The sequence below is a fragment of the Balaenoptera ricei genome, chromosome 14, assembly GCF_028023285.1.
Source record: "Balaenoptera ricei isolate mBalRic1 chromosome 14, mBalRic1.hap2, whole genome shotgun sequence".
Lineage (NCBI taxonomy): Eukaryota > Metazoa > Chordata > Mammalia > Artiodactyla > Balaenopteridae > Balaenoptera > Balaenoptera ricei.
The window spans coordinates 69,140,563-69,163,756 of NC_082652.1; the positions used below are offsets into that span (position 1 = coordinate 69,140,563).

Sequence of the window (23,194 nt, forward strand, 5' to 3'; positions counted from 1 at the left end):
CCGGGCTGACGAGGGCAAACGAAGGGCACAGCATGCAGACCCAGAAGTAAACCTGGCAACCCTGGAACGCAAACATGGCCACGCCTCGCCCTCTCAGGTCCAGGGTCCTCCCTCCTCGGGACTCCGGCGCCACCCAGGGTTGCCTCATCCTGTCCTTCCCCCCTACATCAGCCATCCCAAAGGTTAACAGCTTCATCGGCCCGGCTCCCCACCCTGGTCAGGAAACTGTTCAGAGAGCAACCAGCCCATTTCAGGGACAAGGGCTGAGATAAAAGGCGACTTGGTGCCAACCCATCCCATCCACTCTCATCCCAAGCACAATTAACCAAGTCTCTCGCTGGTCTCTAGTTTTCAGGAAGCAAACACATAAAAACTTGCTGCGGTGTCTGGGCTCAATCTGGGTTCTGGGGTCAGCTCTAATCAGCCATGCTTACAACCTCACCCGGGACACAAAAGATGATGTCAGAGCTGCTCCCTCGGATTCTTGGGGCAGCAAAGACAGCTCTGGGGTTTAGAGCAAGCTACCATGGGGGTTGTAACTAACTCAAAACGCTTCAGGTTAACTCTCAGTTACCCAGAAAATGCTCAGACCCAACCCATCACCACTACCCCCAAGCTCCTGCACCAAATGGATCAGAGACTGAACTCTGGCTGGTAGAAGGCAGGACGGAAAAGTTGGATTTTTTTTTCAGAGCTCTGCAACGAGGTTCTCCACTGAGGCGGCTGGACTGGGGGGTGGACAGGGGGTGCCCCAAGCTCTCCTTCAAAGGCCAGGGTGCTTCTTCAGGTCCCTGGGCCCAGCCACGAGCTGACCAGCTATGGAATCAGACACTCCCCCTTCAATCTGCCTCCCATGTCACCTTGGTGGTGACTTGAGCTCATCTCTAAAATGGAGCTCCCAGTACTGGCCACATTGGCATTGTGACAATTTGATAAAAAGCAGCCAGAGGTCAGGGCCTGGCCAGCAGCCACAGCGGAGGGTCTCAGCTCTTAGGGGCATATTATCTCTTAGGTTCTCCAAATGCTCGGAAAATGCTGACAACTCTTCGTCCCCCCCCCCTCCCCACCCCCCAGGTGGGAGAACAGTTCTGGGCTGACACCTTCACCTAACGAGCATTTACTATGCATAGTTCTACTGAAAGGGGCTCACAGAAAGGGGACCCTGTGAGGCTGCACAGTATTACCATCCGTATGTTGAAGGAGGGGCAATGAGACACACATCACCTGCTGGAAAGCAGAGCTGGGTTCAAGGCCAGAATACTGGCTGGTGTGAGTTGTGTGTGGGCAGCTACCTCAGGCCTCGGAAGCCACCAGTCCTCTCCAAACACTAGCAAAAACAAGTGTCCTTCACAGCCCACTGTGGAAATGCTATGCCCACCGTGGCCCCCGAGTATGGGGTCCAGCTCCCTCGCACCAAGCAAGCCAGGAGTGAAACGGCTTCTTTGCCAGCAAGCTGCTGCTCCGTGACCTTGGCCAAGCGGCTTTGCCCCCTCAGAGTCTCAGTCTGACCAGCCCACAACTGGGGCAAAGGCGGCTGGGGGCAAAACAGCCCCATGGGCCCCCTTCTGGCTCTGATGGTCTCTGGCTACACTCTGGGTTTCAGTATTCAACAACACAGGTTCCGTTTATTTTTACTACCTTCTGGAGAGTAAGAAAATCACTTTGGGGAGCAGGGCCCACTTTTGCATTTCATTCGCAACAATAAAACAAAACAAAATCAAAAGGGAAAGGAGATTTGAGTCAGATTTGGCCGTGTCCATCTCTAAACCAACTTTTTTTTTCATTGCAAAGAGTTACAAACTCATGTTCTTTCTGTGTTGTCATTCATGGCCCCCAGGAAAAGGTGAGTCCCCAGGGAAGGGTCTCCTGTATCACCATCTTATTTCCAATGCCCACCCACGCTCGGCACCCTGAAGCTTCTCACCCATCATCACCCTCCTTCCTCTTGCAAACTCCCCTGGGCTGACATATTTGGCAGGTCCTGCTAGTCTAGAAGACTGATTCGTGACTGTGCCTTACAAACTGTGATGAGTAATCAGTTACTAGAGCTAAAATGTACTTCCCTACTCCCCCAACGGGCCCCAGCCCCACCTCCTAAAGCCCCTCAAATGGCCCAAGTCGGAGGCCCCCAGCCCAGCGGTCCCTCCTAAGAGCAGTGTTTTGCCATCAGAGAATATAATTGAGGGTAGCGCCGGGGAAGGGGGGGGAAGCCACACAAATCAAAAGCTCCCATCTGTCTCGCCAGCCGGGCTGACGCGGCTTCCTGTGCCCCAGCCTTCAGCCATGCAAATTATAGCGTGTACCCGGCTGCCTGCCTTCTGAGGAGGCCAGCTCTGCCCAGCTCCGAGAGGCCTCAGAGGAAGGGTGGGGACTCCCAGCCCGGCCAACTCCATTCATAATATTTACAGTAAATGGGCCTCCCTGGCTGTTGGTTAGTGTGCATCCAGCCTCATCCTTTTCAAGTCTGAATTTCAAGTCTCTTCCACCCCAGGGTGCATCACCAAGTTCCCACCGTCGTGTTCCCCCCCGCAACTTAACTCAGCAGCTGCCTTCAGAAAGAGGGGTCACACACTTGCACACAGAGCCCCCCAGACCTGCCTGCGCGGGCATTATCTGCTCACCTGCCTGCCCCCTGGGTAGGATCCTGGCCACTCCTGGGAAGACATAGCAAGGAGGGGAACATCCCACAACAGAAGGGCGTGCGAGTCACATCTCTAACCCACCCACCCCCAACCCGGAGAGAGTCCAGAAATCCCCCCAAATTCCACGTGTGGATTCCCAACTGGTGGTGCGCGTCCACTCGCAAACACAAATCCAACACAGGAACCTACTCTTAAACCACCAGGATTTTCTTCTTTTTCCTGACCACTTGTAAGTACGCTGGCTACGCGTTAAAAGAATCTTAATAAACACAGATTCACAATAAGCCAGTTTCCCGAAAGGACACAACCCCCAGAGGTGCAGGACGGGTTTTACCTGGTTCTGCAGGTCTGGGGGCTCTGCGGGAGCAGCTTTTGCTGTGGGTCTCAATTTAATAAAGCCCCCGAGCTGCGCGGACCCTCCAAGCTCCCTGCAAGGTATTCCAGCCCCAGACACGGGCCCTGCCCCACCCCGTCCTTCACACAGCTCCAGCTCAACTCTCGTTTTTCTGGAGGGTAGAGAATCCGTCCGAAGAAGAGGAAAAATCCAGTGAGAAACAAAAGTCCTTTTCATCCCTCCCCTCCCCCAGCTCCCCTTGTTCCATAACAATTATGAAAACTGTTGGATGGGATGGCATTTTGAACATTTACTGCATTCCGGCCAATAAATTCCAACGCTGGATCTGATGGAAAAGCCTTCCCTCTCCGGCCAGCTCCCTGGCTCCCCGCCCCCTGCTCACTCCCAGCCCTCATTCCTTCTTTCTTTACAACCCAACACCAGGGCCTGGCCAGGGCCGCACTGTACTTACAGGGAAAAACAACAGTACGACAGAGTGGAGACAGTGTGCAGACTGGAAAAGTTAATCATTACTTCTGTCTGCCTCCGTAATCTAATCTCCCTGGCTTTGACACACTCACTGCTCAGCCATCCCAGCCCTTTCACCCCCCAAAGCACCCAGGACCTCCTAGGCGTGAGGCCCCCCATCTCACGGGCCCTCCCACCCCTAAGCCCCCAGTGAGGAGGCCAGGGGAATGAAAGTCCCCCTACCCTGGACCACCGTCACAAGGCCACTGCTGCTCAGTGCTGTGGGCTCCACATTTCACAGGACTCTGGGCCTCACATAAATGCGGGCTCCCATCTGGCCTGTATTCCTGCAGAGAGCCAGGCCACCCCTCCTCCGCTGACCTCCTTCCCCCCCCCCATGCCACTCTCCTCTCACTCCCCCTGCCCCAGGGCTCACCCTCAAGTCCACCCAGTTTGCCCCATGCAGATCCGTCTATGCAGACGCTCAAGTCAGGATGGCCCTGCCTCAAAAAACTCAACACAGAATTACCACATGACCCAGCAATTCCACTTCTCGGTATATACCCAGGAGAACTGAAGCAGGGTCTTGAAGAGATACCTGTTCACCCATGTTCATAGCAGCATTATTCACGATCGCCAAAAGGTGGAAGCAACCCAAGTGTCCACTGAAGGATGAACGGATATCTATACACATTTAAAAAGAAAGGCAAGTCTGACACCTACTACAACATGGGTGAATCTTGAAGGCCTTACACCGAGTGAAATAAACCAAATACAAAAGGACAAATACTGTACGAATCCACTCATGTGAGGTACCTGGAACGGTCAAATTCATGCCAGGAGCTGGGAGGAGGGGGGACTGTGAAATTAGTGTCTAATGGGCACAGAGTTTCAGTTTCGAAAGGTGAAAAAGTTCTGGGGGTGGATACTGGTGATGTTTGCACAACCACGGGATGGACTTAATGCCGTTGAACTGTACACTTAAGAAGGGCTAGAATGGTAAATGGTATGGATATTTTACCACAAAAAGAAAAAGGCTCTGCCTCTCCTAATGCTCTCGTGTACACCCTGCCTTCTTGAGTACAAGGGATTCCATGGGATGGGGCTAAAGGACCCCTGGAAATGTATGCAAATATTGGTATGCACATGCATTTTTTGGGGGGAAAGATCTTTCAGCTTTCACTCATTCTTGGGAGAGTCTGCAAACCCAAAAACTTGAAGAACTACAGTCTTTTTCTTCGCCAGTGAAAGAGGCCATTAGCTACCCACCACCTCCGCAAAAGGGATCTTATTCTCACACACCTTCAAATCCAAGAGCCGAAGATCACAGATCACAGGATTTCATTCAGTACTGCAAGGGACTTGGAGACCAGGTCCAACTGCTTATTTTGTAGATGAAAAAACTGAGGTCCAGGACACAAAAATGGCTCGGTGAAGGCCATGCAGCCAGCTGATAACTGTGCCCCCATCCTCAGCCCAGGAAATCAGGCCAGCCCCAGGGGACTGAAACTTGAAGGGTGGGCGCTTTCCCTCCCACTGTAATTCTCTCCAAGCCCCACCCTGGGGCATCCGACATACACTTGAAATGGGGGTCGGCTTCTGAATCTTTGCAAGAGCCCCAAATCCAGGCCTTTTCCCAGGAAACACCGCCCCCCCATCCATAGTGGGCCTTTAACTGTGATCCCACTGAGCTGGAGATGAGGCCCATCTGTTTTTAAGAACTGTATACTGTGCACCCAGACCACAGGAAGAACTCAACTCCTGCTTTTCCCCTTGGTTACTGATTAATGAGGGGGAGGGGCCGCGCTGGCTACGAGGCTGCCCTGGGGCTGGCAAGGTCCCCAGGCGCTTTCTGAGCGCAGCGGCTCTTCCTGACCCTCTCTAGCCTCAGAAGCTCACTGGGGAAGGAGACCTGCCAACTTCAGCAGGTGACCGCAAGGTGGGAAAGGGTGACTGGAGATGGTAATTTAACCCTCCAGGTGGCAAATGCAGAAAGGTGAGTTTACTGACAGTACAGTCTTTTCTTGGCGTTGTCTTTTTTTGTTCCTGTTGAACGTCCACCCCAAGTTAAAAAGTAAAAAGGCAACACAGAAATGAGCAAACACGAGAGACACCAACAGTCCCTGGCCTGGTGATCTGAGTGCTCGCATCTGAATGACAGAAACTCCCCATTTTGCAAGAGGAAAACTGGAGTTGAACTCAGTTCTTCCCTTACTGCCCTGGATCAAACCAAAGGCCAAAAGAGCTCTCCCGACTCCACAGAGGAGCAAGGACGATTAATTAAATTAGTGAGCTCCGAATGAACAGAGCCACCAGTAGGCCTTGGGGGAACAGCCAGGGGCAGGATGCGCAGTGAAAATGAAACCCCTTGGTAACTGGGCATTAGATTACCTCGCGTAAACCTACCCACAGGCAGGCCAGAGCTTCACACACTGGCTGGGACCTCAGAAATGAACTTGACCATCAGATTTTAAATTAAAAAGCAAGTGTTGCATCCCCAGATGGTCCTCATGGGAATCAAGCCCACCAGAATTATAAAAGAAAAGTCCAAATCCTGGGCTTCGAAAATGTCCCACCTCCCCTGTGGCTGTAAAGACATAAATGCTAACATTCCAGATGCCCACCCCACCCCAGCCCTGCCCCTGGTTGGTCACCTCCGCTCCACTGGGCTCCCAGGTACCACCAGGGTCTGGATTATAACCCTACCTCCTGCTGTTGCAGCTCTTATCTCACCATCAACAAGTGGGGGTGCCGGGGCCAGGGGGGCGGGAATAGAAACAGAACCGGAGGAGGCAGACCTCTGTTTATCCACAAGCTTTGCTTTATCTCAACTCTCAACAGACCACACAACCAAAGCAGAGAAGCTGTGCCCACCCTGAAGCTGTGCCCGCCCTGCGTGCTCAAACAATCTCCCCAGGGGCCCATCCCTGCACCTCCACCGTGTCTTACAACACCTCACCCCATGGCTGAGAAGCTGCCCCCTGCCTGACTCCAGACAGAGCCAAATCCTGTTCAAGGACCCTCCATCTCACTGACCCCATAGCACCTTCAGACAGACCATTACATCTGCACAGAGTCCAAGAACTACATCCTCCGTGCCTGGCAAAGCGTGGCACATAGTAGGTGCTCAATAAATAATCGCTAAATGATTGGACCACAGGGACATGCTGGCTTCTCCCAAAGCAGCTGCACCACCACCGCCCCCCGGCCCCCAGCTTTACACCTGGCAGAGCGAGGCCCGTGTGAACCCACCTAGGAGCGGAGCATGCCTTCCAGGCCGGGGTCAGCCAGAAAGGCCTAGGCCTGGCCCCAGGCTCCCCGTGGAGGCGGGAAAAGAGCCCCTGTCCTCAGCTACTTCCCAGCCAGCTGCGGCTGATCCCGGGAGGTGTTTCCAAGCCAGGCGCCGGCCAGGCAACCTCTGTGGGCTCACCACCTGCCCACAGCATTCTGCCTTGGCGTCCTGCTCTGTTTGGACAAGTTACCCTCACCGAATGTTCAACAATGCTTTTACACACCCCAGGGCTCTTATTGTGTTATGAAAACAAAACAAAGCCCACTAAAGAAAAAAGCTGGGGGTTGGGGGGAAATGGGGAGCAAGCCAGACACACACAGATCTCTTTCTTTCTGGTCTCCATCCTAAAGATGGCTCCTTGGCAGCCCGGGTCGGGGCATTGTCCCATGTTATGAGATCAATGACATCATCCAAGAGGGGACTTAGAAACCCAGAGATGAATAAATGAAAACTGTTTTCACACCCAGCACAATACCACCTTCTGCACATCACTGTGGGGCTGCACAAGCCCTCTTGCTAAAGGGGGAAGCTTCTGGGTGACTGAGGGCTGAGTTACCCCCATCCCCCGGGGCAAAGCACAGCTGTACCAGGGGAGCTGTCTTCTGTCACCTCTTTACTGCTCACCAGAGTCCTAGCGATAGGCAGTCAGGAAGCTAAAGGAGAGACTCCTTGGGCAAAACGAGGCCCAGTGCTTGTACATAAAGGCAGCCCCAGCCTGCCAAATGCCAGGCACCTTGGTTAGGGGAAGGTCATGCTGGGGTGAACAGGCTAAGGGTATCAGTAAACTCCTACCCACCCCCTCCCCCAAAAAATATGTTTTTTTTTTTGCAAGTTAAAACTGAGCTAATGACACTGGGTGGGGCTCAGTGTCGAAGACTGTGCAGCCAAACCAAAATTCACTTCCAGCCAAGAGCTGCTTGGCCTCACCATTTGGGGAAGGAAGCTGAAACACTCATGAAAGATTCTTTAGTATACTGGGAAATAAGGCTGCAGTTAACATTTCAACTGAATGTGACCCTTCTGGTAAAATATTTTTTTAAATAATAAAAATAACATAAAGTTCTCAAACAGCCTCTTTCTTAAAGAAAATGGCCCAAAAGTTCTCATGGGAGTGGAAGGAAAGAAGGGGGAAAAAAACAAAACAAAAACGGGCCGGCCTCCTCTCAGCCACTACCTTTCACGAACAACTTTTTTTCGGAGTTCTTCTCATAAAAGGAATGATGCAATTTCCTGTCTTGTCCCAATACTTCCTGTTCACTTACAAGGTGAAAGTTATCACCCTGTTTTAAACAGCTGTCCCTAAACTCCATAGAAAGTTCCTTTTTCCATCCAGTACCCCATCCCTGTCACAAAATCTCCCCATTTTAGAATATAAACACTATCATCGTCTACACCTTTAACGAGTTGGCTTTAAGAAAAAAGCCACGTTCTCTCTATGGTAGATACTGAATCTTCAGTCGCAGCTGCCCCAGGAAGTGGGCTAGGGGCACAGACCCCCATGGGGGGAAGCGAAGGGGGCTGCGGGCATCATCCCCAATGAGCCACCGCGTTTAGGTAGAGTTGCCGCCACCAAGGGAATGTTCCTTTCTTGGTGTGTTAGCCACTAAATTGAGAACTGTGCCTCAGCAGTTAATAATATCTTCCCGCTGAAAATAGCCCGGAGAGGAAGCCTGTCTGTGACAGTAGGCACACAGCCAGACTGGGCTAGCCATTCAGTACTGAGCGAGAGAGATGGTAGGGCCAGTGGTGACCTCCCAGTGGCCACGCTGTACAGTATCCTTTCACAAGGCTCCTGCAAAGGGAGGGCTCCCGGGCGAGTCACCAGCCTCCTCTGCTCTGCAGCCCTATAACCTCGGTGAAGCTGTCACATGAACCAGGGTCTTGGGCAGCAGGCCCAGAAGCGGGGGCCGATCACTCAGCAGGGGATCAGGAGGACCCCAGGCTTTGGGAGACCGCCCCTACATGGCTGGTTACCAGTCCCCGGGCTGCCCAGAGGAAAATAGCATCTGGGGCAGAGAAGGAGCAAGGGCGCTCACTTCCCCTGCAGAAAGGTCAGCCTTGGAAAATGAGCCACAGGGAACTTTCCTGTCTCTCCTTTCTGCAACCAGGATGGAAAAGGAAAGGTTGAAAAATCACGGAGACAGGCCCGTGACTGTGGGTCCACCCCTGGAGACCTCAGAGGTGCTCTGGAAACAAGCGTCTATCTACAGATCTCAGACACCCAACTGAAGTCTCCATATTCATTCTCCAGAGTCAGTGTTTTTTACTGAATATCTAAATACCTGCACGCATTTAAAAGCTACCACAGGTCACTACTTTTTAAAAGTGTGGCAATATATGCATAACACAACATTTACCATTAGTGACATTGAGAGCATTCGCAGATGAGCAACCATCACCACTACCTAGTTCCAGAACATCTTCATCACCCTGAAAGGAGACCCTGTCCCATGGGTCACTTTTACCATGTCATCCACTACAACAAAGCCAATGGGAGGAAGGGGCAGAGTTAACACACCTTGTCAAGTTTCTACAATCGAGTGAAAGTCTTAGTTGAGAAGAGGCTCAACAAGCAAGGTACTCGAATTTTTCCCTATAGGAGCACAGGCAAAATCACAGAAAACCTGCAAAGCCACCAAGAGAAGCCACCAAAGATACTACCCACAAAAAAAAAAAAAAAAAAAAAAAAGATAGTTCCCCACAGGAACACAGACCCTTTTACCCCCTACACCAGGGGCTCCCCAACTTGTCTGCACCTTGAAATCACCTGGGAAGCCTCAAAAAATACTGATGCTGGGATCCTGCCAACAGACTGTGATCTGGAAGCCCCCAGGGGTCCTGATGTGCAGACAAGTCTGGGGACCACCATCCTGCACCTTTTTTCTCCCACCAGGTTAAGACACCTGCTGTGAAGTGGCCTGGCGATCACAGCACTGTAGGAGCAGTGTCACGGGACAGTAACAGCAGCAATAAAGCAAAGGGAGCCGAACTTGATCATGAATCCTTTGGCATTTCCTCCCTTTTCACTGCCCCCCTAGCTCTGGGCCACAGGTCCAGAAGTCCACACAGCTACTGCTGGGCTCTGCTAAGAAAAAGCCTCCCTGGGGAGAGGGTGTTAGTGCCCCAAGACAGTGGCCAAGAGCTACACGGAAACCTGGCCCTCACCTGGCCCCTCCCCCTTCGCGGGCCAGCCCTGCTCTGCTTCAGGGACGGGGTGCATGAGGCAGTGGCCCATCTAGTCTGGCGCGCAGAGCAGCCCCAATTTGCTCCAGAGACTTTAAATGCTGTCACCCTGCATTTAACCCCTGCCTGACTGCCCCATTCTTTCCAGGACAAAAGGGGTTTAAACAGTGAGCCCTTCTCCAGGGTTGAGTGCATGACCTCAAGCCTTGCAGAGGAGGCAAACAGCCTGAGCTGCTGTCCTTGACTGGTCTTCACTGGGGAGTGGGTGTGCACCAGGTGAGCCAGCCTGGGATTGAAGTCATCAGCCTGGCATTTAGGGACATATGGGTCCCTAGAGATTCAGACTGTCACTCCTCACAGCGGCCTGAAGGAAGGGGAGAGGATAGGTAAGGAGCTCGCTCATGGTTACATGTGCTGGTCCTCCTGACTCCCCCGAAGCCCATGCTCAAGGCCACTTGGATGAACTCAATCCACCCCCACCCCACCCCCCATGGCATTAGAGACTCCAGAGAAACCACAATCTGCTTGTTCCCAGGCACAGGAAGGAGATATAAAAACACAGCAATAGGCACCTGAGGAGAGATTCCCAGTTTGCCGTCACCATTCCCAACCAGACAACAAATGCAGCTGAATAACTTTCCTTCAAAACAGGATGGAGCACTCTTTCCTAAACTACTTGGTTTGAGCCCAAGTTGACTGTGGACTGAGCCAGGACCACATTTTCAGATTATGTAGGTGTTTTTGAAGACTCTCCTCCGAGGCTCTCATAGACGCCAGCAGGCACCAAAGAAGAGGAAAGAACCTTTCCTGGAATGGATGCTGACCTAAGGACATTCCCATCACCCAGGAACTAGAAGCGAGACACGAATCTGAAGACCTTAGCAAAGGAGCTGGCCTCCCTTGGGTTGGTGGGACAGTGTCTCTCCAATAAGTATGATTTTGTACAGCCAAGAGATGGGCTCCTCAACCCTCTCCCCCAGACACATCGGTACTACACCTCCACTGCCTCCCACCTCTCCTCCCTGAAATCCAGGGTGGCACCTCTTTTGAAGTTTAAATGACTACAAATGAGGCTGTCCTCTAATCCCTGCCCTAACCAGTGAGGTCCGTATGTCTGAGGCCCAACCAGCTTTAGATATCAATATATAAAGGAGGAGACTGGATCTGTAGCTGAGTAACCTGGAACTCACAAGTGAGGGGGTATTTCTTCAAACCCCTCCCACCCCCCCAAATCAGGACAGCAGACAAGCTAAATGAAAGCTCCCCCCTAGAAACTCCAGATGGAGGCTGCAAAGATGACAGCTTCGAACACATGCTTTTAATTACCAATGACACAGTGAAAGCTCTGGGAGCAAATCCTTTCCATTTCCACCACCGAGCTGAACCTAGAAGCTTCCCATCTACGTAAGACCTCTCCACGGTGGGTATTCTTGAGCCAGGATACATGCCAGCAACAAGGGTTTGTCCTACACGCCTTTCCAAAAGCACCATACCCAGATCACGACTCAGAACCAATCCACAAACACTCCCCGGCCCCAGAGCACATATCCTCATGGAGAAACCATCTCTGAGGTCCACCTACCCCGTGTGAGAGGGACCCAGGCCTATCCCAGAGCCTGCCCGCTCATGTGTCTGTGCACGTGTCTTATCTGTACGTCTGCAGCACGCATACACGCGCGCGTGCACACACACACACACACACACACACACAACCAGGCACCAAGCAATCCATCTGTCTCCGAGAGCCGGCTGTCAGAAATGAAAGTACAATCTCCTGGAACCGAGTCACAGCCTTCTAAAAATGTGCCGTTTTCCCAGACTGAGGAAACTTGCAGGGGTGGGGTCTGTTTCACTGCGAGTCCCAGAGGCCTGGCCTGTCGTCTCCCCGGCCAGCCCCGCGCTGCAAGGCTGGAATTCCAACCTGCAGCCAGCGGGCCGGCTCCCAGCGCTCCTACCCGCCCACTCCCCTTCCTCGCAGGAAAGGGAAGGGCCAGCCTTGGAGTCACCCCGGCATCTCGGGAGGGGCGAGGGGCGTGCCTTCGAGCACACCCTCACCCCCACCCCCGAGGCACCACATTTTCACATTCGGCTGTTTTTTCTTTCCCTTCTTCCCTTGCCAAGAGAATCAAGCCCTGGCTCCCGCTGCCGACCTTCCTCCCACCCTAAACTGAGCCCCATTCATTAAGCCCGATCTCGGCCAGGACAGGAAGGAAAACAGCACACGGGGCCCGTGAAAGAGACACTCAGAGAGGTGATTTCCAGGGGGGAGGCGGGGGGGCAGAGCCCTGTGGGCACCTTCCCCGCTCCCCGCCGTGATGCCCACTTGGCCTGGCGCTCCCCACAGCAGGTTCCCCGCTCCAGCCTCCTTCCCCTCCCTGGCCCAGCCCCCTTGAGCCACCACAGCCCCCCACCGGTCTTGGCAGACACACCCTGGCCACCTCCACCACCACCCCCCCATGGAAAGATCAACTTCTTGGAAAGGAGGTTTGGGCTTTCTCCATTTGCAAAACCCTCCGCCTTGGACTCGGGCCACTACCATCATCTTTTGGGGGGGGGGGGGCACTCTCGCGGCAGAGGGTGGAGCCCTCGGTTTTCTCAGTGCCCATCGCCTCCCCTCCAGACACCCCCAAACCACTGGCACCAACCCAAGAAACAGTTTCTTCAACTTCCCCCCACGGCACATTATTAATAAACTACTCCAACTCTGAACGGAAAGAAGAAAGAGTTGAAACTTTGAAGCCTTGGGAATTAGTAAATCAAGAGCTAAAATTCAAAACAAATGCTCTTTCATGTGGAACCCCCGTCCCCTTTTTTTCTTCTTGCAGTTTTGTTGAACGGCGACGCTATCCCTTCAGAGACAAGCACTCCTTCCTAGCAGCTCTTCATTCATCGAAATGGCTGCAGTTACTTTGCGGGTACGGGAGGAGTTCATCATTGCTTTACCCCCAGTTTCTTTCTAGGACTAGAAAAACTCTTGGAAGCCCACCCGTCTCAGAAGGGGCTGCACTGTCACACTGTTTGGCTCTGGGGGCCGGGTAAGGAGGCTGGTGGCTCAGGCGGGTATCCTTACTTCCTCCAGCAGAGGAGACAGACAAGATGTTATCAATAAGACAAACCTTCCGAAAAGCCCCCTTTCAAAAGCTACCACTTCCCTTGCTTATTTCATGTGGTTCAGAGGGGCTGGGACTCCTCCCTGCACATTCAGAATTTAAAAAATAAAACCCTCTAACAACATCCTGAGTGTGCTATTTTGCCCAGACCCTTTCCTCTCCTTGGCTTTCTTTCTTTCCGGAACTCTCGCAGCCTTAGAAAGCAGAAAAGACACAGCTCCCATGTCCCAGTATGTTCTTCCCTCCTCCACCGCCATGGTCCACTCCCATCCTCACCCCAAGCCCCTGCCCTTTCTGGGTCCCTCTTTTTTCCTGCTCAGCTCTCATTAGGAGCTTTGAGTAAACAATATCCTCTGTCTCAGATAACAGCCAGAGTATATACTGCACTGAAATCAAAACAAACAAGGGTCTCCCTGAAGACATTCTCAGCAAGCTCAATTCCTGCAGAGGGAACTGGCTAGGATGAACTGAGCCGGGCCTGAGCGACACCTGACCAGTTAAAAGTCACAAAAGAGGGTGCACCATGGTCCCCCCAAAGGCAGTTTTATAGCTTCCATCTGAGCTGCCATGATCCTACACCAATGTCCCAAGGGCAAATGCCCAGAACTCTGCTGGATTTTCTTTCTTTCTTTTCTTTTTTTTTCCCGGATTACTTTCCCTCTTGGTTTTAGCTAGTTCTTAGAAAATCCAGTGATAGCATACTGGGGTGGGAAAAACAGGTGGAAAACAGGACATATTTAGAACAAAATGGAAATGTCTCCCACTTACATTGCTAATGAGTTTCTCCAAGTTTATCACTCTCTTCTCCTGCCTCTCAGGGACAATGATGTTTAGGCTCCCCACTGCCCCTCACCCAATTCCATAACTCTCCAGCCTGGGGAGTCCAGGCCCCTGCTCACACCTGTGGGCCCTAAGGGACACCTTCCCTGCTGGGTAACAGTATTAGCACCTACTGTCTGCAGTGTCCCCACCCTGGCCCTCCCATCCCCACCATGCACTGCAGACTCCTGCACGAAGCTGGAATGGGAAGTAGGACTTGCAAAGAAGCATCGAGGCCATCTACTCTAAACTCCCATCCTACACTTGGGATCTGTCTTCTACAAGTTCCCAAAAGGTGGATCCATTCCCTTCAAGGCAACCGATGCACTGAGAGTGAGAGCAAAAAAGGGCTTAAACCCGTCAACTAATGACACCAAAGTCACCAAGTGGAAGCCCCTCAAGTCGGGAGCTGCTTAACAATAACCACGAAACATGGCCCAACACCAGCCCGCCGGCTGGCCCCCACTTCCAGATCTATGGCCCAGAAGGATGAGCTGAAGGGCAACAGTCATCATGGATACATCCAGTTTCATGCACATAAAAGTGAGAATTAATTCCAGACCAGCTGGGGTGGCAGAAGGCCACCTCCATTCCTCCAGTCTCCAGTCATTTCAGGAGGTCTTCGAATTGCCAAGAAAGTAAGAGAAAGCAGCTCACCTGAAAGCCCCCCAGGGGCCAGATAATTCGTTCCCCCTGTTTCAGCGGAGGAAGGCACAGCATCTGGACAGTCTGCTGTGGATATGAAAGGAAGATAGAAATAAATAAATAAAAACACCAAGATTAATTTTTAAGCACATTCTAAACAGCATTAAAGAGAAACCACACATTCCAAACGGGTGACTCCCAGCCGCGATGCTGATTATTAATGGGCTGCTCAGGCTTCGCTACCCATCATAAGACAGACCACAGCACCTTGTCACCAGTCTGGGCTCCGGGCGGCCAGTTAATCATTAGTCAAGACAGACTGGCTGGAATTTCTCTTTTATTGCAAGTCCCCCATTGAGGAAACCAGGTAGTTCCCAAGGTCAAAGGACGCCCGGTTCTTCTCTCTCAACCGAGGCTGCTGTCTCCCCACCATCTTTCCCATCTTTTCCCAAAGCCATGGCCTCTTTGCTTGGACCCAGTGGCCTCGCTGCCACTCTCATCTTTTTAAAGACAGACTTCCCAGTTCTTTAGGAAGAACTGGTGTTGGGCTGAAGGGACTTTTTCCTTTTCAACTGAGGTATAATAAGTATAAAAAAAAATACAAATCTCAAGTACAACTCAATGAAATGAATTTTACTCATGTACACATCTGTGTGAACAACCCCTCACCCCACATCAGGACAACAGAGAACATTTTCAGCAAGGCTCCCTAATCCAAACTCCCCATCTCTGGAAACCTTCCCAGGCAACCCCAGGCCTGCAAGGCTCCCTGCCTCAGTTCCTATAAAATCTTTCTGGCACCCAGTACTTGGAATTTCCTTCTGCTGTCTTTATTGATCTTTTACCTTCAGATCCTGTCTGCCTGAACTAGACCATAACCTTCTCTTCAACATCTTTGTCACCCTCAGGTGCTCAGCACAGTGACCTAAATGTTCACGAGGATAATGACAATTCCAGATGAGAAATAGACAGACTTGACAACCTCCCTCCAAGCAATTAAAACAAAAAATAATGGCCACGAAGCACAACGAATTAGTCCCATGAAACAAAAATACACAAGACCCCATGAGCATACCATGCACCACTGCCAATGCCAAACTTACTGAAATCCATAGAGAAAGGCCGGCTCAGGAAAGGAGCGTCGCAGCTCCAAAGCAAAAAACACCGGGTCAGATGGTGCAAATTCCAGTCCCTCCACCCCAGGCCACTAGCAGGATGTCCCTGGGGGGTGCGTTACCAGTTTCCCCCTGGAAACACTTGGCCGAGAGGGCGAATAGGAAGCCAAGTGAAAGAGTAGCCCAGGGGCAGGTAGCCACAGAGCTCTCTAGGGGCCCAGCAGCTGTCTCCAGTGCCTGGTAAAAGGGTGGAGGGGCTAGGCCACTCAACTCTGAGGTCCTCTCTCTAATCCCTCTCTCGCATTCTCTCTCAGGCTAGAACAACAACTTTTCAAGAATTCTTCTAAACAGGGAAGGAGAAGGCAGAGGAGTGGCAGCGGCAGGCAGGGGAGATAGAAAAGACTGTGTGGGTAATTTCACTGTATCAGGGTAACGTTTAATTCCTAACAGGAATATACAGTTTTACAGGATACACTTAATCAAATGGAAAACAATAGGGGCAGGCAGGAAATGGAGTTGCTGGTTAAAGAGTGTATAGCCTGCACTTTCTGAACTACTTCGATGGCCTTCACTATGTTGGAGATTGGCTTCTACCTACCCCCCAAAGGGAAGACACCCCCATGATGACTTATCCACGGCCACTCCCTCCCTCCCCCACCAGCTTTGGCTGGCTGAATCCCAGGGACAAGGTGTGTTTCAAAGGAAGAGCCCATATCTCGGGGCAGAGCTGAGACCACATTCAGGGTTGTCAGCCTGTCTCAGATCAAAGGTTAAGCCAGCTCCACACTGGCAACCACAAGCATTTCTATGAAATGGTGCTCTGCCCTTTGTGCAGCGCCTTTGATCTCAGAAGGGATTTACAAACATTAATTAGGTCTCCCTACCACCCCTGTGAAGTAGCAAGGTATACCTGTTTGACAGGTACCCAGGTAAACTGAGGAGTCACTGAGTAGCCCAAGGGGCCACCCAGTGAGCTGGACCATACCCAAGGGTTCAGCCCTCTCCCTCCCAAGGTAGGCCACGTCCTCACTCTCTTCCCTGCAGGTAGTTGGGCTGAGACAGTCTTCAGCATCCAGACTGGCCTCAAGCTCCTGACAAGTGAGTATAGGTCAAAGAGGCCACACCTCCGTCTCTCACCCACAAAAAAGCTCTGCTGAGATAGCTCTCCAAAGTCAGGGTTCTCAGCTATTGCCTTGTCGCCTGCTCCCCAGAGCCCAGGCTGGTACACTCAGAAACTCTAGGCTACTCCTGGCTCTCCTCCACCGCTAAACACTACCAAGCACCCAGTGAGTGCTGGGTTTTGTGGGAGCCTCATTCCCCTCTCCCAGCAGTTAAGAAAGCTTTCAAATATGCATGCCTGGGAGCAGCCGAGGAATGAGCTGCTGCAAGGGGTACAAGGTGACAGAGCTGGGGACCCCACTTCTCTCATTCAGAGAATGGTTTCCACACAGCCAGGATATTCTTGTCAACTTAGTTCTGAGCTACCTAAGTACCTACCGTCTGGGACAGAGGAGCCTCCACCACCACCATTATACCCCAGCTCTGCCCCAATCCACAACCCAGGTTACAGAAGCGCTACCCAATGCATTGGCATCTTCAATGCACTTTAGGCAGGCACATCAGGTATGCAGAATGACTGAATGAGTGAGCCAATAAATGAGTGAATGAATGAACCATCTAACCTAACTCCTTGATCATGTGGGTTTAAAACCAGGCCTGGAAAAGTTAAGAGTGGCCTGAGTTAAGAGGTAAATGCAGGGGCTTCCCTGGTGGCACAGTGGTTGGGAATCTGCCTGCCAATGCAGGGGACACGGGTTCGAGCCCTGGTCTGGGAAGATCCCACATGCCACGGAGCAACTGGGCCCGTGAGCCACAACTACTGAGCCTGCGCGTCTGGAGCCTGTGCCCCGCAACAAGAGAGGCCGCGATAGTGAGAGGCCCGCGCACCGCGATGAAGAGTGGCCCCCGCTTGCCACAACTAGAGAAAGCCCTCGCACAGAAACGAAGACCCAACACAGTCATAAATAAATAAATAAATAAACAACCCCTCTCTCTAAAAAAAAAAAAACGAGGTAAATGCAGGGCTAGGCCCCAGACTTCTCAACTAGGCTTTGGAGGCTCGATCTGCCAGTGGTCACCTGGATCCCCAGCCCAAGCAAGCAGGTGTACCCAGCAACATGCCCTCCCCGCCAAGCCATTCTTCAAATCTTTCAGACCTTCAGATACAGAGGACACAGGAAGCAGAGCCTACAGAGCAATCCCTCCCAGCATCCCCACTCCATAAACTGAGATCTCATTCTAACAGCCTGCTCTTACTCCTGGTGTGATGGGGCTGGGGCTGGGGCGTCCTGACTTCTGAGAGCCTCAAGTCACAGCCACCCTACTCCTACATCCAGCCATGTCTAACACTCCTTCCCAGAAGATCCTGCTGACTTCGAACCACAGAGTACCCAGGCCTACCTAGTCAGGCCATGCCAGAGGCTGCAGTGAAACGGCTTGAACCATAGCAAAATGGAGCTCCCAACTTTCAGCCCTAGCATTCCTCCAAGGCCGCAGGGGGACCAGGCCCCAGCCTCTTCCCACCGCCTCTGCCCAAGCTGGAGGTTCCCTTAGTTGTGCAACTGGTTAGGATTTTAATAGCTGTCCATTGTAAACCTTATGTCTGGTTCTCACCTAGTAACCCAAGACTAAAAATGCAACCTACGACTTAGAAACTTAAGAATGTAAGCAGCTGATCTAAGTTCCCCAGCCAAATACTCTCCCCCATGTGCAAGGCAAAGAGAAAAACCTGGGGCAGCATCCCATCTGTGTGTCTGACCTCAACATCTCTGGCTACAGCAGCCAGCAAAACCAGGCCCAGCCCTGGCTGCCCTCCAATGCGTCAGATCCCCACCACAGGGGCTTCGCCAGTTAGCACCCTCACATCCTTACACAAAGGTGATGTTTTTCACTCCTTTTTTTTTTGTTTTGGGGTTTTCTGGTTTGGCGGGTGGAGAGGGGGATTAGTTTTTTGCTTTGGAGTGTTTTTTGGGGTTTTTTTTTTTTTTTTGGTTTTGTTTTACAGAAACGTTTTGGGTGAGTAACCAGCTGTGTGAGTTTCCGATTGGCAGGTTAATCACTTCCTATTGGCTGATCTGGAGAACTTTTCTCCCCCTTGGAAATGGCACATTCCTGTCTTTGTGGCTTCTCTGTTTGCACACATTTTGCTACCTAATGTCAACACTTGCTAATGAATAAATATATCACTCCACTCACTGAAAATGAGGTCCTGGCCTGAGAGGGTGACTGCTTGAATCCGGTGAACAGATCTGTCCAGGTATCCTCTGCAGGAAACCCAAGAGAATGTGGTCCTTCTTTCCTATGATTTTAGGAAATTTCTCAGAACTTTTCCCCCTAGTCTTCTTTACCCCTGGGGCCAAGGTAACTGGCCTCTCTCTTTCTCACTTTTAAGGAAAACCTCCAAATTTGAAGACTATGGAAGGCAAAACAAAAACAGGACAGAGATAGCCCCTTGGAGAACTAAGCTCATAAAAGAATTCTTGAGTATTGATGCCAAAAACCCAGTCAACTTACATTCTTGGAGAAAACAGAGCTTGGTAATTCCAGTTAACATTTGTTACAAGTACAGAGCTGCTTATCTTCTCATTAATGACTGTTTATCTGGTGTTTTGTAAATCGAAAGCAAAATATCACATGCTTTGCAGGCCACTTACTAGACAGGCACCAGGCAAGCAGCAACGCCTTCCCACTGGAGGGAGCGTGGAGTTGGGGAGGGCTGGCTGGGGAGCATGGGCTTCTCTTACACCGTTCATTAAAGTATTTAATTCTCGACAACGCCCCAGCAAGACTTTTAATTAGTGGGGGAAAGGCCCAACAGCCAAAACTCATGAGGCGGAAGGACTTGTAGAATTCCAAGAGGGAAATGGGGCCCAACCCTTCACTTTTCCTTCTCCCAGAACCTTGGCAAAATAAAAATGTCAAAAGCGTTGCATTTGTCAGGCACCAGTGTAGACCAAAGTCACAATCCATACTTTCAAGCAAACGAACCTTCCGCTGTAAGAAGGGGCTCCAGGAAACAAGAGCCCGTCGAAGTTGTCACCCTCGAGTCCCCGTTTTTCAGAGCCTCCTCCCCTGGCACTGTCAACCTCTGCACTGCCAGCCAGAAGTTGAATGCAGACAAGCGCAACTGAGGTGGTGCCAGTCTCAAGTGGGGCTTCTGCCCTGGCCCCGTGCCAGCCTGTGACAAAGCACCAGGCAGGCAGAGCTATGCTAGAAACTTTTATAGCCCTCACCAGGAACTCTGAGAAAACCAGGAGGGGGATGTTGACTTTACTTCTTAAATTTTCTAATCTCTTGCTCCAAACCAAGGTCCGTCTCTGCACTTTTTAAAACTGTCTTCCCTCCCCCATCGGGTTATCTATTCTTCCCACTGAGATACTTCTGGCACTCACAAAGTCTCCGACGTTTCCCATCAACCTGTCCTATTTGGCTCCCGAGATGCTTCGGCGTGGATCAAATTCCACGTGTTAAAAGCTGAGCCAACTTGGGTTATGGAGTGCAAATACATGAAAAAAAGAACAAAATGGAAATATCTAGGAAACATCTTTGCAAAAAGAAATATATGTATACATACACACACACACACACACACATTATCGCCAGCTCCAGTCACAACAAAAACAGAAAAAAATCCACCAAACTTCCAACATCGGCAACCTATAACAACCTCAGGGCAAGTCCAGCGTCTCCCCACGCCGCTGCCTAGGCATACAAATCCGCGTTCTAGAGACTCCATTTCTAACTTAAGATAGGAAGGATATTTTTAAAATCATCTACTCACCAGTTGGTTTGAGAAAATCCATCGGGTATCTGGAGTAAGGAGGAGGGGGAGACTCTGGAATTAAAAAAGAAAGAGAAAATAAAGGCCGAGCCATGAGAAAGAGATAGAAACTTATGATAACACAGGCATTCTTTTAGCCCAACTGTTTGTCTTAGCTGTGGGGGTTGGAGGCAGGGCCGCGAGGCGGTGATTGCCTTGATATTTAGCTGTCAGATAAACAAAAGAGGCCGCCTGGCGCCAGCCTCGGCGCTCCGCTCCTCCACGTCTGCGGCCGCCGCCGCCGCCGCCGCCGCCGCGCTCGGCCGGCCGGGCTGGAAACCACCGGCTCGGCCGCAGCTCGGCCGAGGCCGCTCACTTCACAGGGCTGCAGGGCCACAAAGCCCCCTCCCCGTCCCAGAACTTCAGACCCCACTCCCACCGCCCCACCCCACCCCCGCCCCGACCCGTCCCCCAGGGGTGCAATTCACCTCCGCCACCACTGCTCCGCTCCGCACCCGCGCGGGGAACACGGGCTTCCCCTTTGCCAGCCCACCCGGGAGGTGCACCCCAAGAGCGCTGGTGAACTTGGATTTGTGGGCGCCCGAGGTGCACCCCGCCCCCGCACAAAGACGTAGAGAAAAGGGAATCAATGGAGGAGGCCGGGAGGATAAAGAGGAGGAGGCTGGGGTCTCAACTGAGAAGAAGCCCAGGCCCCAGGGGCAGCATCCTCACGGAGGCGCTGGGGGCAGACCATCCTACAGTCAGTAACTGTGCTTTCCTGTGCTAGAAGAAAGGAAAAAGCAGGGGGCACCCAACTTCTCCTGACTGCTTGTTCTCTTTCACCCTGGGGTGGCACAGTTTAGAGCAGATATCCAGCTCGACCTTCCATCCTAACTCTCTTTGCCTCAAAACCCAAAGCTGCGCCGGCCAGGGCAGTCTCCCGGCCCCTTGTGCCCGACGTGACTCTATTTACTAAAGGAGAGCCTTACTCTCTAGCCTTTATAACTGCTTCTCCCAGCCTTCCTTGGCGGCCTTGGACCGAATCCAACTCGGCCACACACCTCAACGCCTTTCCCAGAGCGGGGGAGGCGTGACCCCCACTTCTCTCTGCACCCCTTGGCTAATCCGGAAATGAGAGCATCTAATCTTTAACCCCCTGTGTGTAGAGTGTGTGCGTGAGCAATGCCCAAAGCCTCCCCCCGCCGCCCCGGGGCAGGAGAGAAGAAAAAAACTGGAAGGGAACCCCCAGGGAATACCTTTCCAGTTTCCCCTAGTCCCTTCTCGACCCTTGTCCCCCAGGTCTCTTCCCAGGAGGAGATGTACACTCCCCTCCGGCGAGGTAGCTGCAGAAACACACAGCCCAATGGGGCTTTTCTTGCACCACCTGAGCGCCAGGAGGAGGGGAGGGTGGGCGCAGAACAACTTCCTACCTAGTTCGCAGAGTCGGCTAAGGTGATGGGGGTTGCAGCACACCAGCTCGGGGTTGATCTTCCCGTAAGATTCACAGCAACACAGCCTCTTGACTTCCGAGGAATGCCTGAGATCCGGCCACCTGAACACTTTGCACAGCAGGAGGGGGAGCGAATAGGACGAGGGCGGCTGCGCAGGCTGCGAGCCGGAGGGCGCCCCCAGGCCCAGCCTGCAGTCCAGGCGGCCAGGCAGCAAGAGGCACGCGGTGCGCGTACCGCCGCGGGACTCCACGGCCTGAAGCAGCAGCTCCAGCTGCCGTTCCTTCAGTTTCTTGAGCACCGAGTGCGTGAGCGCCTTCAGATCCGCCTCGGCGCCCCCGGCCGCGCCGGAGCCCGCGGCTGGGGGGTGAGGATGGTGGTGACCTTTGGCACCTCGCACCGCCTTGCCCAGGCAGCAGCCAGCCCTGCCTGCGCCGCCGCCACCGGCCCCATGCGCCCGGCCGTCCGTCGCCCCTTCTCCCCGCAGCTCGCCTCCTCCTCCGCCTCCCCCCGCGCCCTCCTCCTCGTCCTCGCCGCCGGGCGCACGGCTCCTCCAGAGACGCCGGACGAGCGCAGATCGTTTGGTCCTGAACATGCGGGGCGAGGAGGCGAGGAGAAAAGTCGTTTGCCGGCTAAGGAGCGAACATGACCTCCGCACACCATGAAGAAGTCGGGTGCCGAGTTGGGGCAGCAGGCGCAGGCGACAGCAGCAGCAGCAGGGGCCCTGGCAGGAGCGGCGGCGGCCCGAGGGGCGCTCCGTGGCATGCGCCAGTCTCCCGGAGGCCGGGGCGCGCGCGGGGGCCCGGGGGCGCCCGCCGGGGCTCGGGGGCCTGCGCTCCGGCTGCCCCACCCCTCGCGGCCCGCGCCGTGCGCCGCTCTCGGGCCCCGGCGCACCCCGGAGGAACGCGGCCGCCGCTTCCCTGGGGGCGGCGAAGCCTACCCCGGTCGGCGCCTCCCCAAAAAGAGGCCCCCCCGCAGCGGCTTCCGAGTGTCGGGCTCGCCAGCCTCGGCTGCCTACATGGAAGATCCGCGAGGGCAAAAAACGAAAGGCGTTCGGCTGGGCTGCTGGAGGGAGGAAAAAGCCTCTTTCCCCCTTGCTAAGCAACTTAATTTGGGGGTGGGGAGAAGCTGGCAATTAAAAAAAAAAAAAAAGCAGGCACGCGATTTATTTTTTTCCTCTATATCCTTAGTAACCGGATCGCCTTGAATTCCGTGCACACGAAGACTCGGGGGAGGGGGCTGAGTGGACTTCACCCCGCATGAGATGTCTGGCGAAATAAGGAAGCTCTCTCAAAATCTAAGAACCAAACATGCAAAGC

The 23,194-nt window shown here is 52.9% G+C and overlaps 1 protein-coding gene across 2 annotated transcripts in view; it reads right to left on the reverse strand.

The window, feature by feature from the left end:
• SMAD7 (SMAD family member 7) overlaps positions 1–22,992 on the reverse strand; it is a 29,716-nt gene extending 6,724 nt beyond the window's left edge. The window contains exons 1-3 of one of the 2 annotated variants that reach the window (XM_059894461.1): positions 21,858–22,992; positions 20,449–20,502; positions 14,506–14,580 (exon numbers count right to left, since the gene is read on the reverse strand). In XM_059894461.1, coding sequence (XP_059750444.1) covers positions 14,506–14,580; positions 20,449–20,502; positions 21,858–22,470 — 742 coding nt within the window. In that variant the 5' untranslated portion in view covers positions 22,471–22,992. The remainder of the gene's footprint in view (positions 1–14,505; positions 14,581–20,448; positions 20,503–21,857) is intronic. The other variant, XM_059894460.1, reaches the window with a different exon arrangement.
• Between the last annotated feature and the right edge of the window lie 202 nt (positions 22,993–23,194).